Source organism: Alligator mississippiensis, chromosome 13 (genome assembly GCF_030867095.1).
Source record: "Alligator mississippiensis isolate rAllMis1 chromosome 13, rAllMis1, whole genome shotgun sequence".
NCBI classification, from domain to species: Eukaryota; Metazoa; Chordata; order Crocodylia; family Alligatoridae; genus Alligator; species Alligator mississippiensis.
In genome coordinates, this window is record NC_081836.1 from 21,572,127 (window position 1) to 21,589,205 (window position 17,079).

General features: G+C 47.3%; 1 protein-coding gene across 1 annotated transcript in view; it reads left to right on the forward strand.

Moving 5' to 3' along the window:
• The window catches only part of MPG (N-methylpurine DNA glycosylase), a 63,955-nt gene that overhangs the window by 21,272 nt on the left and 25,604 nt on the right, over positions 1 to 17,079 (forward strand). Inside the window, exon 2 of the mRNA XM_059716347.1 lies at positions 10,481 to 10,703. Coding sequence (XP_059572330.1) covers positions 10,485 to 10,703 — 219 coding nt within the window. The 5' untranslated portion in view covers positions 10,481 to 10,484. The remainder of the gene's footprint in view (positions 1 to 10,480; positions 10,704 to 17,079) is intronic.

Genomic DNA, 17,079 nt, shown 5'->3' on the forward strand with positions numbered 1-17,079 from the left:
TATTCTTTTGCCCTCCACTGCCATTCAACCCACTCCCCTGAGCTGGTCAGCTCGCCTCCAGTCTCGCTCTCTTTCCTTCCCTTGCAGGGGGATTCTTCGTCCGTGGGACCTTCTCACTGCCCGAGGGTCAACCTGGTAAGCATCTCCCCTCTCTCTCACCTCTTTTGTTTTGCTGGTTGCTGACCTTCACATGGTCAGTCTTATCAGCGATCTGTTCCAACGCAGGGTTTGCTGCTTCTGGCCTTCCCCACTGATTCTCCTCACACTGTGCCCCAGGGGGTGAAGAAAAGCCCCTCTCCCCAGCTGTGCCTACTAAGTAATTATCCTTGCCCTGTCCCTGACCTGACTCTCCCCTACACTCGCAACTTTGTAACACCAGAGGAAAAGGGCTATTCCTTGCCCTGTTGCCTGCACTAAAGAATTTCTTACTCTTCAGCCTCCATGTTATGGGGAAAATAAAGTTGTCTAACTAGTCTCTGATTCCCTGCTGAGTACATTAACTCACATGCAAATTAATCTGGAGTAGAAAGTGGTGTGACAGGAATTTCGTGTTAGTAACTCAGATTGTGGTATTATTCAGGATCAGTTCTGAGCTTATGTGAGGTGCATTGTGGTCCATCTCTTATAAGAGATCAAACCTGATCACATTTAGTGTTCTAGAATCCCTGGCTCTTTCTTTTTTTACAGAAAAGTGTAGTCGATTATTTTCTCAGTGTGGAGAGTGTGTGTGCGTGTGTATTTCTAAAACTATTTTTTGCAGTTTCAATTGGATACTGGGCTCTTCTTCACTTCCTTTCTGTGATATGATTCATATTATGGTAGTGTTATGTGGAGGCTTCCACTAAAAACTGCTCTTCTTGCATGTTCACAGCCTACTGAAAGATTCCCCTTTGGGGCAATAGCTTTTTAGGCTTGGTTTCTGGAAAAAAAAATTGGAACTTTTGTTTTAATCTGCTTGGCATTCTGTTGTTGGTGTGTGGGGAAAGTGATTGTGTGTGTGTCCACCATTTTAGCCTTTGTATACAAATGTAGTGACTCTCACCTGCGGTAATGGGGCAATCCTAGAGTGCTGCCAGATGCATTTGAAGGTGATGCACTCACTGTCTCTGCGTGAGGAGAGAAGTGCTGTCCTCCCTGTTCCTCAAAATGGTGTCTGCAGCTGCTCTTCTGAGGATTTCCACTACTGTTGCCCTCCCCCACACCACAGCAGCTCCTGTGGTTGTTACCCCCCTGCTTCCGGCAATGCACTCTGCTGTGAGTATGTGGATGGACAGGTGAGCAGATCTGGGGCTGGAACTGCACTTTGCAGCCTAGCTCATACCTTCTACTCCTCCCATCCTCCCCAAGTTGGAATGAGGAGTTGTGGGGGCAGTTACTAATATATGAGACCCTGCAGGATCAGCCTTGTTGGCAGGTGCTGTCCTTCTTTCCTTTACAGACCAGTGGCAGGAAGGGGGCTGACATAAAAAGAGCAGGATGTGGCAGGGTTGGGGCTTGCTGTCACTGTCCTTACCTGGCACCAGCTAGATCGATGGTTCTCAACCCTTTTAATCTCAAGGCACCCCTGCTATAACAGAAAAGTCATAGTATCCAAGAAATGTAGGACTGGAAGGGACCTCCAGAGTTGATCTAGTCCAAATCTGTGCTTGTGGTCTGGATAGGGATAAACCTGCCATCTTGCCCATGCAAGTTCTTGTCTAACCTATTCTTAAAACTATACACTCAACCCTGTCACACAGTTACAAGGCATATTGCCCAAAGATAGCAAAAGCATCTTAACTTGCCACAAGTAAAATGAGGGGACAGTGGCGGTAAGTGCACTGCTGCTGCGAGTGTTCTTAAAATGCTTTCAGCAGACCTGCGGAAGAGGTTGTGCCCTTTCCTCCTGCACACAGGTAGATACAGACACACTCCTCTGACCATGAGGTAAAATTCCTTCCTGATATCAAATATGTTGATTGGTCTGACCCTGAGCACAGGGGCAACCTCTTTTAGCTAGGAGCCTCCAGATTTTAATCCCAACAGGAGTATTGGTGTACTGCAGTCTAAATTGCCAGCCTTGGCTATAAACAAAGCCCAACACAAGAAGGCAAAAGACAACCCCTGACACGTGTAGCAACTTGAAGTGAAGAAAAAATCCTTCCTGGCTCCATGTGGCAACCAGCAAAGCCCAGAAGCTTGGGGAATACCAAACACCCTCCATTCTACTCAGAAAGCTGGGGCAGGAAACATGACTGTACACATCACACCCTTTCACTGGACAGCCAGAACTCCTCATTCTATATCCCCTCCATAAATTGGTGCCAGCTGCTTTAGTCTTTTGTAACTAACCAGCTTATAGAGCTCTGCTTCCTTCTCCTGTTGGTGAGCATGGCCCTGTTCAGCATCCACCTGATGTAGGCTGCAGACTTATCTTTGAGGGGGGTGTGTGTGTGTGTGTGTTTGGGGGTGGGGATAGGACTCGGGGTAGGGGGGAGCTGAGTGATGCAGCCAAAGAGCTGGGGCTGGGCCTCTGAAGTAGTTGGAAAGTGGTGCTATAGCCAGAGGGCTTATTTCTGGGTTAGAATTTTATACTGCTGGTTTGTGGGAGGGACTGAGGGGTGGTTTGGAGGTCCCGTTAGGGTTCGAGGGGCACATGATTGCCTTGAGCCCTGCTAGGGGTCAGGCTAAAGGCACAGACTGGTATCAGGGGGCTCAGTGCCCAGTTAGGGCCAGAGCTTGGAGCCAGGGGCCCCAGAGCCCTGTGAGGCCCAGAACCTGGTATGGGGCAGTCCCTTTGGGCCAGGGGGCCCAGAGCCTGGTGACAGCCAGAACTGGGGGCCAGAAGGAGAGCAGAGTGCCCAGAGAGGGGCATAGTTTAGGGCCAGAGGACCCAGAGCCTGAGACAGAGCAGTGAGAGCACCCAGAGAAGGGTGGAGACAGGACCAGGGGGCCCAGCATTAAAGTAACCTAGATAAGAGCTGGTGCTCAGAAGTCAGGTCTGGCACAGTGAGCTCAGGCTAGAAGTACCAGCTAGAGGAAAGGAGGTGGAGGCTGAGAAGACTGAGGCCCTGACAAGCGAATGAAGTTACAGCTATGGAGGCGGCTAGAGGTCACAAATTTAGCTCTTAAGGTGTGTAAGGCTGTAGAGAGTGAATACTGAGACCAGAGAGAGAATGAGAACACCTAGGCTTATCAGCCTGAGAGGACAACTTCCTCTCATTACTTTTAACAACAAGGTATGGCAGGAGAGAGGAAACGGGGTGAGACCCTGGGAGACTGGAATGGGAACATGAGAGGATAGGGATGGTCAAAAGGGTGTGATGGCACCCCCTGGCACCTCATCTGTTGTACAGTGATTCTCAGCTGGGGTGCTGTGAAATTCAGAAAAGTAACGGAGGGGCCATTGAGGCAAAAAAGGTTGAGGAGCACTGCACTAATACAAACCCTCTATGGATTGAAACCCTGTAGTGGTAGAGAGGCATGTGTGTCCCAGTTATTCTCAGAGCTATGTCACTGGCAGGGTCACCCATGGCAAGCAGGCCTAAGGGGAGGTTTCAGACAAACCGTGAACGCCGTGTGCCTCTGGAGGCTGGGGGAGCATGGTGAGCTCCCACAGGCGATGGCGGTGCTGTCAGTGGTGGGAGCTTGGCGGTGGCGAACGGTGAGCTCCCACAGGCAGCTGCAGCATTGTCAGCGGTGGGGAGCGCCAACCAGTGGTCGGCAACCACCTGCAGACACCACTGGCAGCGCCTTTTTGCAGGGGTGCCCTGCCAAGCTGAGGAGGTACACATGCACCCCCTACGCGTTGTCAATGAGATCAACCACGGTTCAAGCCCTAAATCCTCAATGGTAGATTGAGCAGAAGAGGAGGTCAGAATCTCACTGGCTGTAAAGACAGGAGAAGGCTACAGCAAGATGGAGGTCTCCTGTTGTCTAGAGATCTCCCTTGCTGCTGGGCTCAGATCTCTACCTTGTCAAGATCATGTGATTGCTGTTTCTATGCACCAGCTTCCTCATATTGAACAAAGTTGCATGCAGGCTACTACCACAGGAAACAACACATACTCCTGTACCAACCTCCAAAATCCCTCCAGTGATGGATGAGTGGTGACAGAGACAGGACTAGTGAATTTGGCAGTCTCCAGTCATGAATTTTCATGCAGGAAGCAGTAGCCTGATGGTCGTCTTGTTGCTGGGTTGAGACTGGCGTGCAATTTCGCAGCTGCTTCCATGACTGTACAGTCCGATTCAGGATTCCCTTTGATCGCCTCATGAGGAAGGGGCTAGAAAAGGTGCTCTGCTCCCGGCTATCCAGCAGGCTCACTCTCTTTGCAGTCAAAAGCATCATAAGAAGACAATGATTCTGGCAATGTGGAACATTTGCACCTTGGTGGGTAACCAAGACAATGAATTACCAGAAAGAAGAACTATTATTCTCTCCTGGGAACTAGAAAGATACACCATCGATGTTGCAGCTCTAAATAAGATGAGACAATAAGATGAGGGAAGAGGATGGAGGCAGTAACAGCCAGTACAAGCCACCATCATTAGTGCGTATGCCCCAATGCTTGATGATGATGTCGAAGAACAGTTCTGCTCCAACCTTGACCACTTACTGAGTAACACTATCACAAGAAGGACAAGATTATTCTCAGTGACTTCAGTGCCAGAGTTGGATGTGACCTAGAACTCTTGAGTAGCACTACTTGGAAGGAAGAAATAGGGAAAGCCAACTCCAATGGCGTCTGTCTCATAGATTCATAGATGTTAGGGTCGGAAGGGACCTCAATAGATCATCAAGTCCGACCCCCTGCATAAGCAGGAAAGAATGCTGGGTCTAAATGACCCCAGCTAGATACTCGTCTAACCTCCTCTTGAAGACCCCCAGGGTAGGGGAGAGCACCACCTCCCTTGGGAGCCCGTTCCAGACCTTGGCCACTCGAACTGTGAAGAAGTTCTTCCTAATGTCCAGTCTAAATCTGCTCTCTGCTAGCTTGTGGCCATTGTTTCTTGTAACCCCCGGGGGCGCCTTGGTGAATAAATCCTCACCAATTCCCTTCTGTGCCCCCGTGATGAACTTATAGGCAGCCACAAGGTCGCCTCTCAACCTTCTCTTGCGGAGGCTGAAAAGGTCCAGTTTCTCTAGTCTCTCCTCGTAGGGCTTGGTCTGCAGGCCCTTGACCATACGAGTTGCCCTTTGCTGTACCCTCTCCAGGTTATCCGCATCCTTCTTGAAGTGTGGCGCCCAGAATTGCACGCAGTACTCCAACTGCGGTCTGACCAACGCCCTATAGAGGGGAAGTATCACCTCCCTGGACCTATTTGTCATGCATCTGCTGATGCACGATAAAGTGCCATTGGCTTTTCTGATGGCTTCGTCACACTGCCGGCTCATGTTCAACTTGGAGTCCACTAGGACTCCAAGATCCCTTTCCACCTCCGTGCCACCCAGCAGGTCATTCCCTAGGCTGTAGGTGTGCTGGACATTTTTCCTCCCTAGGTGCAGCACTTTGCATTTCTCCTTGTTGAACTGCATCCTGTTGTTTTCTGCCCACTTGTCCAGCCTATCCAGGTCTGCCTGCAGCTGTTCCCTGCCCTCCGGCGTGTCCACTTCTCCCCATAGCTTTGTGTCATCTGCAAACTTGGACAGAGTACATTTCACTCCCACGTCCAAGTCGCTGATGAAGACATTAAAGAGTATCGGTCCAAGGACCGAACCCTGCGGGACCCCACTGCCCACACCCTTCCAGGTCGAGACCGACCCATCTACCACGACTCTTTGGGTGCGACCCTCTAGCCAATTCGCCACCCACCGGACTGTGCAGTCATCCACATCACAGCCTCTTAATTTGTTCACCAGTATGGGGTGGGATACCGTATCGAAGGCCTTCCTGAAGTCCAGGTATACGACATCCACCCCTCCTCCTGTGTCCAGGCATTTCGTAACCTGGTCATAGAAAGAGACTAGGTTGGTCAGGCACGATCTGCCCGCCACAAACCCATGCTGGTTTCCCCTCAGCATAATTTGTCCTGCCGGGCTCTCACAAATGTGAGCCTTGATAATTTTTTCAAATACTTTACCAAGGATGGAGGTGAGACTGACCGGCCTATAGTTGCCCGGGTCCTCCTTCCTCCCCTTTTTGAAAATGGGGACCACGTTAGCCCTTTTCCAGTCCTCCGGGACTTGGCCTGTGCGCCACGAGCATTCGAATATTCCCGCCAGTGGCTCTGCAATGACGTCGGCCAGTGCCTTCAGCACCCTGGGATGGAGCCCATCCGGGCCTGCCGACTTAAAGGCATCCAGTTCTTCCAAGTGACTCTGCACCACCTCAGGATCTACGCATGGAAGTCTGGCGCCTTGCTGCTGCCTCTCTACAACCCCAGTGAGAGACTTGTCGTGCCCCTCGCTTAGGAACACTGAAGCAAAGAACTTGTTGAGGAGTTCAGCCTTGTCCCCTCTATCTGTCACCAATTGCTTCTGCCCATTTAGCAGGGGTCCTATTCCTCCCTGGGCCTTCCTTTTACTCCCTATGTATCTAAAAAACAATTTCTTGTTGTCCTTTACTTGGGTTGCCATCCTCAGCTCCATGGTAGCTTTGGCCCGCCTAACTGCCTCCCTACAAGCACGAGCAGAGGAGGTATATTCATCTTTAGTGATCTCACCCTGTTTCCACTTTTTATGTGCTCCCCTTTTGGCCCTTAGGCTGCCCTGGATTTCTCTGGTCAGCCATGGAAGCCTCCTGGCCCCTTTCCCTCTTTTGCCTCGCTCGGGGATCGTCTTGCTTTGTGCCCAAAGGATCGTTTCCTTTAGGCACAGCCACCCTTCTTGGGCACCCATCCCATCAAAACTCCTACTCTGCAGTGCTTCCTTGACTAATCGCCTGAGTGCAATGAGATCAGCTTTCCTAAAGTCTAGCACTTTCACCCTACTAGTTACCTTACCCACTCGCCGTCTTATGTTGAATTCTATCATAAGGTGATCACTGTCTCCCAGATAGCTACCGATTTGGAGGTCCCCTATCATGTCATCTCCCGTTGCCAATACCAGATCCAGTATGGCATTCCCCCTAGTGGGACCATACACCTCCTGTGTCAGGTGGAGGTCCTGTACACAAGTTAGAAACCTGCGTGAGCGATGGGACCTTGCTGTCTGCGTCTCCCAGCAGATGTCCGGGTAGTTTAGGTCCCCCATGACTACCGCCTCTTTAGCTTTTATGGTCTCCGAGAGTTGCCTCAGGAGCCCTGCATCTATTTCTTCCCCTTGGTGTGGGGGTCTGTAACAGACCCCTACCACCAAATCCCTTTCTCCTTGCCCCCCATGTAGCCTAACCCACAATCCTTCTACTTCCTCAGCCTCGGATTCTGTCTTGATGAGGGTTGATGTATATTGCTCACTGACATAAAGTGCAACCCCCCCCCCCCCTTCTTCCCCGACCTGTCCTTTCTATACAATCTATAGCCCTCAATATGTACCGCCCAGTCATGGGATGAATCCCACCAGGTCTCTGTTAGCCCCACTAAGTCATAGGTGTTTAGTGCAAGCAGGAGCGCTAGTTCATCCTGCTTGTTCCCCATGCTCCTAGCATTAGTATATAGGCACTTGAGCCCTGCGACTGGCGCCTTTGCTGCCCCCCTGCTCCCAGTCCCATGGGGCCCAAATGTCTCCTGAGCAAATGTGTGGAGCCTGATCTTGGCATCATGAACACCATCTTCAAACAGAGTGCCGAAATACAAGACCACCTGGAGCTACCCTCACCCTAAGCATTGGCACCTCTTTGACTATGTTATTGTTAGAGCCTGTGATCAATTGGATATCTATCACGAGTCATACGAGGAACTGATGACTGTTGGACAGATCACTGTCTTGCCAGATCTATCATGAACATATGGCTTGCTCTGAAACACAAAAAACAGCAAAGAGCAAAGCAAAGGTTTCTCAATATCAAATCTCTTCAAAACCTAAAAGTTTGTAACAATCTCCAACAGTGCCTCCACAGAAAGTTCTCTTCCTTGTCCACAAATGAAGTCAACATTGAACTCTAGAAGGGGTTTAAAGCTGCTGTCCCTCTGGCCTGTGCTGAATCCATTGACTATACCACCCATTTGACATCAAGATTGATTTGATGAGAACAATACTGAGATCCAAGTCCTCCTCAACCAGAAGAGAAGGGTTTAATTTCTTTGGCCAGATGACACCTTATCTCAGCAGAAGGAGCTCCTCCAAAGCTCCACACCAGCTTCTCAAAGCAGAAGCTCACAGGAGGATCTGGGAAATAAAAAAAAAAAGTGGTGGCAAAAGAAAGCCAGGGAGATCCCAGCTCTGCTGACAGACATAACATGCATAGTTTTTTTTCCAGTCAATGAAGGCCATCTACAACCCAGTTTCCAATAGTCCTACTTTCCTGTGATGACAGAATGGCTTGATGCTCCTCAAAAACAATTAAGCTAGCTTGGATAGATGGAAAAAGCACTTAGAAGCATTCCTGAACTGTGAGTCCACAGTGGTGGATACCATCATTGACTCCATCCCCCTAACACCCTGAAAAGAGTTCCCTTGCCAACCCTTCTATCCTAGAAGAAGTCTGGCATGCCATGATGGAAACTAAGAACAACACCAGTACTGGGATGGATGACATACCTGCTGAAATGCATAAGGCTGGTGTCAAGGAACTACTACTGAGACTCCACAAATTTATTCTGTGTGTTTGGAACAGCAAAGATCTGTGGGGACCTTAGGAATGCCAACTGTCTTCAAGAAAAGAGGTAAGTCTGTGTGTAGACCTATTGAAGTGTAGAGTCCTCCTTTTCACAGGAGGGAAAATCCACATCTACATCCTCTTGAATCATCATCTACCCCTTGCTGAGGAAATCCTGCTGGAATCTTGGTTCGTATTAAGAACCGCCTTCCTTCTGGAATTGATATTGAATACCGAATGGGTGGAAGGATCTTCAATCTAGGATGTTTTGGTCAAAGTACTCAAAAACAACCATCCTTGACTTTCAATATGTCAGTGACTGCACTATCCTTGTGCACATTGAGGAAAACCTCCAGACTGTGCTGGGATTTTTCAGAGAAGTTTGCTAAACTTTGGGCCTGCTTCTCAACATCAAGAAGACTTGTCTGCCCCAGGCCATGAATGTGACCCCCCTCTCTAAATTATCATCAAGGGAAAGACCCTGGAGGTAGTCAAGTACTTCCCCTACCTCTGTAGCCACCTCTCAGAGAGTGAATATTTGAGGAGGAGATCCGGTGCCCAAGTGCCTCCTTTGGGAAATTGCTTTGGCTTGTTTTGACTCATCACAGTCTCTGGAAAGACACCAAGATCCAGGTCTACAATGCAGTCGTCATCCCCACTCTCCTCCTACGGATGTGAAACATGGATGACTTACTGTCACCAATGATGCCTCCAGAAAATCCACCACATCACATGGAAAGATCGCTGCATAAATGCCAGCATCTTTGCTGAAGCCAGTGTTACCAGCAGTGAGTCAGCAATTCTCAAGCACCAGTTTTGCTGGATCGGATGTTGCGTGCAGATGCCTGAGTCTCTACTCTCAAAACTACTGCTTGATTCCCAGCTTTGTAATGGCCTAAGATCTCACAGTGACCAGATAAAATGCTACAAGGACATACTGAAAGCATACTTCAAGAAAACAGATGCTGACATCAAGACTTGGGAAGAGCTGGCTGCTGACCGACTGTAGTGGCACTACGTCCTTAACCAAGGGGCTGCCCATTTTAATGTAAAATGTCTCAACCTTGTAACAGAGAAGAGAGAGCTGAGGCAGGAAAAGTAGAGAAATTCTGGCCTGTGGCCTGCCCTCCCTGGTCCCAGTCCCAACTTCTGTTGGTGGAGCTGTGGCTCAAGGATTGAACTATTAAGTCATTTCATGCAGGTCTAATGGAAATTTTTAGGCAAACTTTTCTATAGTGGATATGTTACTGCAGAATGATCAAATTAAGAGTTTGTTACTAGAGCAAGTGGCTGAGTAAAAATGAATTTTATTCAACTTTTCAGCCCTTTGTGTATTATCCAGTTATTTTACCAACTTGTTAGTTGTTCTTTGCTCCAGGGAGCCTTCCTAAATCAGCACTGCCTGCTAGATTATTCTGTCTGGTAAACTATGAACATGGTTAGTAATTGTAGTTAATTAATAATCCTGTTAATTATCTTAAATTCCGGATAAATAATTTTGTTATTGGTACCCCTTAACTTACATATCCCAAGTTTATTTTGTAGGCTGGCAGTTAGCAAATTATATTTTTACTGGTTTATGTAACAGATTTGATTTGATCTGGAATCCTTAAAAATGAAAATTGAAGAACCTTGACACTGACATTTAACAGTTACTATTCAAAGTACAGGCATAGACACAGCTATCTGTAGTTACTGTGTATTTAGGTTGTCCAGGGTTTTCAGATCATTTTAAACAAAAGTTTAAAAACAAAAATGAATTCTTCTAAATGCATTTATTTATTTAAAAATATTATTTCTAGGATAATGCCAAGAAAAAAAAACCAGTTAGCTCATCTAAATGCCGTCCAAAGAAAATCCACCTTGCTTCCAGCTGAAATTCCTGGAACCCTGGCAGTTGATCCAGATGGGAATGCCTCTCCATTAAGCAGCAAATACTTCATAATAGAGAAGAACACTTCTCAGCTTGGGTCTGACTACTTTAACCAACCCTGCATCAGCCTGGCTAAGTCAGTTCTCGGACAGGTAATTTTCACACTATAGGGTGTTATTTACTTTATGGTGATTTGTTGAACTAGAATTGCATCCCCCTCTTCTCAGTTTTTTATTCCAGAGCTGTCTGCTCATTTAGGAAATGCAGGGTATGTTCCTGTTTTTGATGAAGTCATCTGGAGTTTTGAGAACAGAACTGGGCCTATTTTGGTTGTATGTCCAGAAGTAAGGGGTTTGGGGTGTTTTTGTTTTAATCTTTTGGTTTGTTTGTCTTAAACCTATAAGGACAAAATATCAAATATTCCTAGTGATTTTTAGATGCTGCTGGTGCCTTTTCTTTCTTGGTCCCAATTTCAAAATCAAACAGAGGAGGTGGGATTACCATCTCTTCTTTGTAATCACCTGCTCACACCTGTATCTGAACAAAGATGCAACACTTTGGCAACTATAGAAATAAAATACTAATGCAGAAGGAATACACAGGATATTACCACCTATCACAACAGTTATATTCTAGAGGGACATGACCAGAATAATTTGGACCTTTGGGCACAGGTACCACATACGGAAAAAGAAATATCTTTCTTTGCAGCCTCTTCAGTCTGATGTATCACTATTAGAAAATGTTTTGGATCCTAGTTAGAGATAGGTAGCGTTCAGGTGTGGATATGGGGTTCACATGGGGGTTATACACCTTATTTGGCCTTGTGGGTTGGATCCAGACCATGGCTTCTCATAGGCCAGATGCTCCACTTCTGGCAGGGGCAGTGGCTTGTTGGTACAACTGCTGGAGCCAGTGTATTGGCATGACTCCATAATCCAGGAAGTGAATGCCAGTGCCATTCACCACTCTTCCTCCCCCTCCCCCCCTTTTTTTTTTTTTCACCAATGATTTTTTTTTAATTGCCAACAGACTGTGAACACTCCTAATATGATGGTGAGTAAGGGGGTGGGGAGAGAGCGCAGCTCTCATACCCAAAGGACGAACATTGCTGCTACTCAAACACAGCATCTGCACTGACAAGCCCATAGTTTGAAGGGAGTGCAGTCACAGTGCATACATCCCTGGATCCACCCCAGCACCAGCTGCGGCATATATGTTATAAATGTGTTCTCTAAAAACACATGGAAGATGAATAGCCTCAGTCCCAAAATTTTATCCATTGTTCAGGTTTATTTTTCCCCCTGGATCTTTTCCAGGATTTCATTTGCTTAGTCTTGGTATCCATCCCCTTTCCATTAAAATTACATTTATTTTAAGGACTAATCTTTTTTTCTATTCAGTTCATATATGGCAATTGCTCAGAGGGGTGAAATGATCTAGTGAGACTGTATTTGGTAATTATGATTACATTTCTCATTTGAAGATACTAAAAAAAGGACTCTTGTTCCATTAGGGTTATCAAAATTTCTTTATAAAATCCCATATTCTCTCCCCAAAAGAGTTGGCTTAATTACATATGACCTGCCTTTACCCATACAGAGTTGCATATTTGATAAATTCTAGGGAGGAATCTTTATTTTTAACAAAGGTTGTTAACAGGCTGGGGAAAAAAATCAGGGGAAAGCAGCTTTTCATATTTATCCTGGGAACTTTAACATGGTCTGCATAAAGGAAGTGGTCTCTGTCTTTGTTAGTGTTTGTTTTTTGGCCTGAATTTCTCTTACCCAATATATATTTGGGAAATCTATTTTCTCATACCATTCTCACTCTGAAGCAGTCTACACCTTTTGAGTAAGTTTTCACACACCTGTTTATAATGTTCTTTAACTGAATATTTTTCACCTGTGTGATAATATCTCATTATGTCAGGAACTTTAAGACCTCCCATTTTAGAAAGGCTGTGTAATACTAGTAAACAAAGCTCTTGGGCAAGAGGTGATATATTTTATTAGACGAACTAAATAGTAGCAAAAATAATGCCTCTTATTTTTCCAGATGAAGTTTAAGAAAACAACTTGCCAAGTCTTTAGGGTGCTATCTGGTACACATATAGGTAAAGGTCAGAAAAGAAAGGAGAGTGTTGAGAGTATATTAATTTCAATGGTTGCTATTCTGCGTATCCAAGAAATCTCCATCCCAATGCTTTTTTGCTATTTTTAGACCAGACCACTAAATATTTATCATTAAAAAGATCCTTATGTCTTTCTGCAAGGTTAATACTCAGTTATCTCATTGAATTTTTAACCCACTTAAGCAGGAAGATGAACAATTATAAATTTAAGTTTCTCAGGGATACTAGCATCTAACATTTCTGGTTTATCCTAATTAATTTTATATCCAGAGATGGAGCAGCATCTATTTATTGTGAATACGATTGATTATAGGGAGGAAGAATGGTTTTTGGTTTTTTGTTTTTTTACAAAAAACATCTACATAGAGAACTATTTTATGTTTTGCTTCTGAATCACCATGCCCCCCCACTTTTTATCTGGAACCTTGCCTGATTGCAGTAGCTAGAAGTTTTATGGCTAGAGTGAGAGTAGAGAGGCAATAGTGGGGACCCTGCCTAGTTTCTCTTGTCAATTTAAATCTGTGTGACAGGGTTCCATTCACTAGTACAGCAGCTCCAGGGTCCTTAACAGAGGTTTAATTACTGTATCTCCACTTTGTCTCCAAGACCAAATTTCTCTAGTACAACACCCGTTCTTCCCTGTCAAAGGCTTTTTCTGCATCTAGAGAAAGTAAAACACTGGTGTTTTTTGTATACCAAGTTAAGGCCTTTCCTAATCTGATTCACATCTTGTCTGGCTACAGTAAATCCTGTGAATTTGGGACTACATTATTTAGATTTTCATAGACACTAGAGCTGGAAGGGACCTCAGAAGATCATTGAGTCTAGCCCCGTGCCCCAGGGGCAGGAAGTCAGCAGGGATTATAGGCTCCCAGCAAGATAAATATACAAATGTCTTTTGAAGGCGTTCAAGGTAGGCGCTTGAACCACCTCTGGTGGCAGTCTATTCCAAACCTTGGGGACAGTAAAGAAGTTCTTCCTTATGTCCAGCCTGAAACAGTTATGGAGTTTGTGACCGTTCAACCTTGTCATTCCTTGGGGCGCTCTGGTGAACAGACGTTCCCCCAGATCCTGGTGAGCACCCCTGGTAAACTTATAGGTGGTCATCAAATCACCCCTGAGTCTGCACTTTTTCCAGGCTGAAGAGACCCACGGCTCTCAGCTTTTCGTCATAAGGCCTGTTTTCCTGACCTCTGATCATGCGCATGGCTCCCCTCTGCACCCTCTCAAACTTCTACACATCCTTTTTGAATTGTGGAGCCCAAAACTGGACACAGTACTCCAGCTGAGGCCTCACCAAGGTCGAGTACAACAGGAGAATGACATCCTGGGATTTACTCGAGAAGCATCTATGGATGCAGGCCAGTGTTTTGCTCGCTTTACTAGCTGCAGCATCACATTGGTGGCGCGTGTTCATCTTGTGGTCAGTCATGACCCCCAAGTCCCTTTTGTCCGTAGTGCTAACCAGCGTAGCACTGCCAAGCCTATAAGCATGCTGTGGGTTTTTCCTCCCAACGTGGAGAACCTTACATTTGTGCGCCCAGATCAATCTTTCAATACTTGGGCAATTTTTTTCTATCAACATTTATTAATTTAAAAATTATTCTGGTCTGACTTGATGAAGAATGTCTTGCATTCTTCATCAGGTCAGACCAGAATAATCCAGGAACAACAGAGTAAAGAACACCTGAAAAAAATCCTTGCTGCTTGCATAATTTCTGCATCATCTGGCTACAACATCACTCTTTTTTTTATACTCTTATTGTAATGAATACTGGAATAATATAAATGATATACAGCTAGCACAGTCTTTTAGATGTCACAACTATCCTTGTTTCCTTGAGTTAGGGTTTGTACTTTTTTTTTTAATTAGGTCAATTTTTTTTTATTGCATTTTGTATTAAGTTTCTCTTGAAGCTACTGCTGCTGCTACTCCATTTAAAAAAATCTGGTTTGCTCATTGAAAGGGGCTTTATTATATGTATTATATGTAGATGCCTGTTAGTAGCGAGTAGACCCCAAAGGCTACCCCGGCTGATGTCCAGGGATCCCCTTAACTCGCCTGCCATGACTTTGAATGGAACCTCAGTGGAGGGTTTCCCCTTCGAGGCAGCCTCCAGGGTCATCATGCCTCTTGGCGGGGACTCACGGGACTGCAACCTCCCCTATACTCCTGCGACCGAAGGTGGTGAGTGGCCGGTCTTCTGGCCCTTTGGTGTCCCTGGTTCCACTCAGCTTCTTCCCCAGCCTCCCGTGGCCTTCCAGCCACGAGTCCTAGTGTCCCCAGGTTGCAGCTTGAGCGTGAAGGCTTTGAGGCCCTTGGACCTAGATCCAACTAACCTGTATCCCTAGTGCCCTATTCCAACCACCCTGTGACATAACGTGCGATTCCCCACCACCGTGACTGCTGAAGAGATGCGACCGGTGGACCTGGAGGCCACAAAGGAATAAAGAGTGCCCTTAGCCTATGGGCCCCGTGTTTTCTGTATGCCTAGGTGCCCCAGCCCCAGTTGCTTGCCCCACTTGGGTATGGCGTCCCAGCCGAATCTTCTTGGGATGTTGTGGGCCCGTCCACCGCTTGACCATCTCTGCTTGGGGTCTTCTGCCGCACCCCGCGGCTATCCCCATTGGGGTTCCTGTTGGCCCCGCCCTTGTTACCTCCTCTCCAGGCTTCCCTGTAGTTGCTCTTGCCTCCTCGGCTCTTGTCTCTTCCTTTGCGCTTGCCACTCACCGCTACTCCCCTTGTTGGCATCCCTGCCGGCTTGCCAGTCGGCGTCCCTGCCGATTCTGCAACCAGCTTCACTGCCTCTACCTCCGTCGGCCTTGCTGCTGGTTCCGCTGCCAGCTTTCCTGCCGGTGCCTCCACAGGCTCCGCTGCTGGTGCTGCCGCCGGTGCTTCTGCCGGCTCCTCTCAGTGCCTCCACAGGCTCCGCCCCCGCCGCCCCAGGCTGCCCGCCGCAGCGGCTGCACCCCTCGGGGTGTGGGCTTCCCCACTGAGCCTCCGCTCATCAGCCGCCTTCCTGTGCCTCTGGGGCTGCCTTTTGTTTCCGCCGGGTGGTGTCTTCAGCTGACATGACCCGGCCCCAGCTGAATATGAACGTGGCTGACGAGCCGCGTGGGCGGTTTCTCTTCCTGCGCCTTCTCACTCCTTTCGGCCCCTACAGATGGTAAGTTGGGGCTTTCTTCTACAGATGGTAAGTTGGGGCTTTCTTCTACTTTGGGTTGGGGTTCTCCTGCAACCCCGGCACCCCTGGGACAGAGGCCCCATTAACAACATGGGCAATGGACATTGGTCACTGGAAACCAGACCATATGGTGTAAGCAGGAATGCTGGGAAAGTTAGGACTATTAGTTTCAAGGCACCTCGGAAGGCCAACAGATGGAAAACAATGGATAAGGTAGGTATAAGACACTAAAACAAAGATCAGATTGACCTGGTAAGCAAGTCTTCCTATCTGGTGGGAAGGTCACAATGTGGTGTGACCTGGATGTGAATGATATCACATAAAGATGTTTGATTTGTTGAAAATTGGGGTGCATATGCCATAAACATGAAGTTGGTTTGATCACTGTATAAAAGGGGCCTCAGAACCCTGAATACTTTGCCCTGGGCTAGGGGCTTTATTTTATCTTGGTGCAATGTTTGACAAATAACCTGATGAGCACCTTGCCTGAATGGTGCATGAAGTTAGTGTGGGGGCAGGCAGTTATTTTGGCTGGCAGGCTGCTCAATGAGTCTTGGTTAGCTGTCAAGGGCTGCAAGGGTAGCCCTGCCCCGTGGTCACCATCTTGGGACCAGAAGTCCTGCTGCTAACCCCTGACCTTTGCCACTGGAAGTACCCTTGCCCCCAGAAATACTTCTTTTTGGGGGAGAGGGGGGTGCCATCTTGGAATCTGAAAAAAACAAATCATATACTAAAAGTCAAACCCCTACTATAACATACTTTAATTTTATTACAAAAAATATTTTTCTCATGATTTGTATGACTAAAGTCATACTATTGTATATTGTGTGTGGGTTGGGGTGTGGGGTTGTGTGTGCATGTGTCTGGGGTTTGTGAGGGGATGTGGCTCTGTGGGGGGTAGAGTATGTTGCAGGGTGTGTATATGTGGAGGCAGGGTGTGGGTTTGTGTGGGGGGGGGTGGAGGGGTGTGGGGTCCCCCCGCAGATACTCCCTGCCATGGCACATAGCACCAACAGTATGTGGTGGGCCCTGGTGTTGCACACTAGCAGTGTACAGCCCCAGCCAGTTCCAGGAGCTACATGTGGCAGCAAGGAGTGGAGCTAGGCCAGCCTGCCTCTGGTGTGGGACTTCTTGTGGCTCATGCGTACCTCCCAGGACTCATGTGCCACTGGGGGGAGGCCCCTGTGATAGATCTGGCTGCCTTCCCTG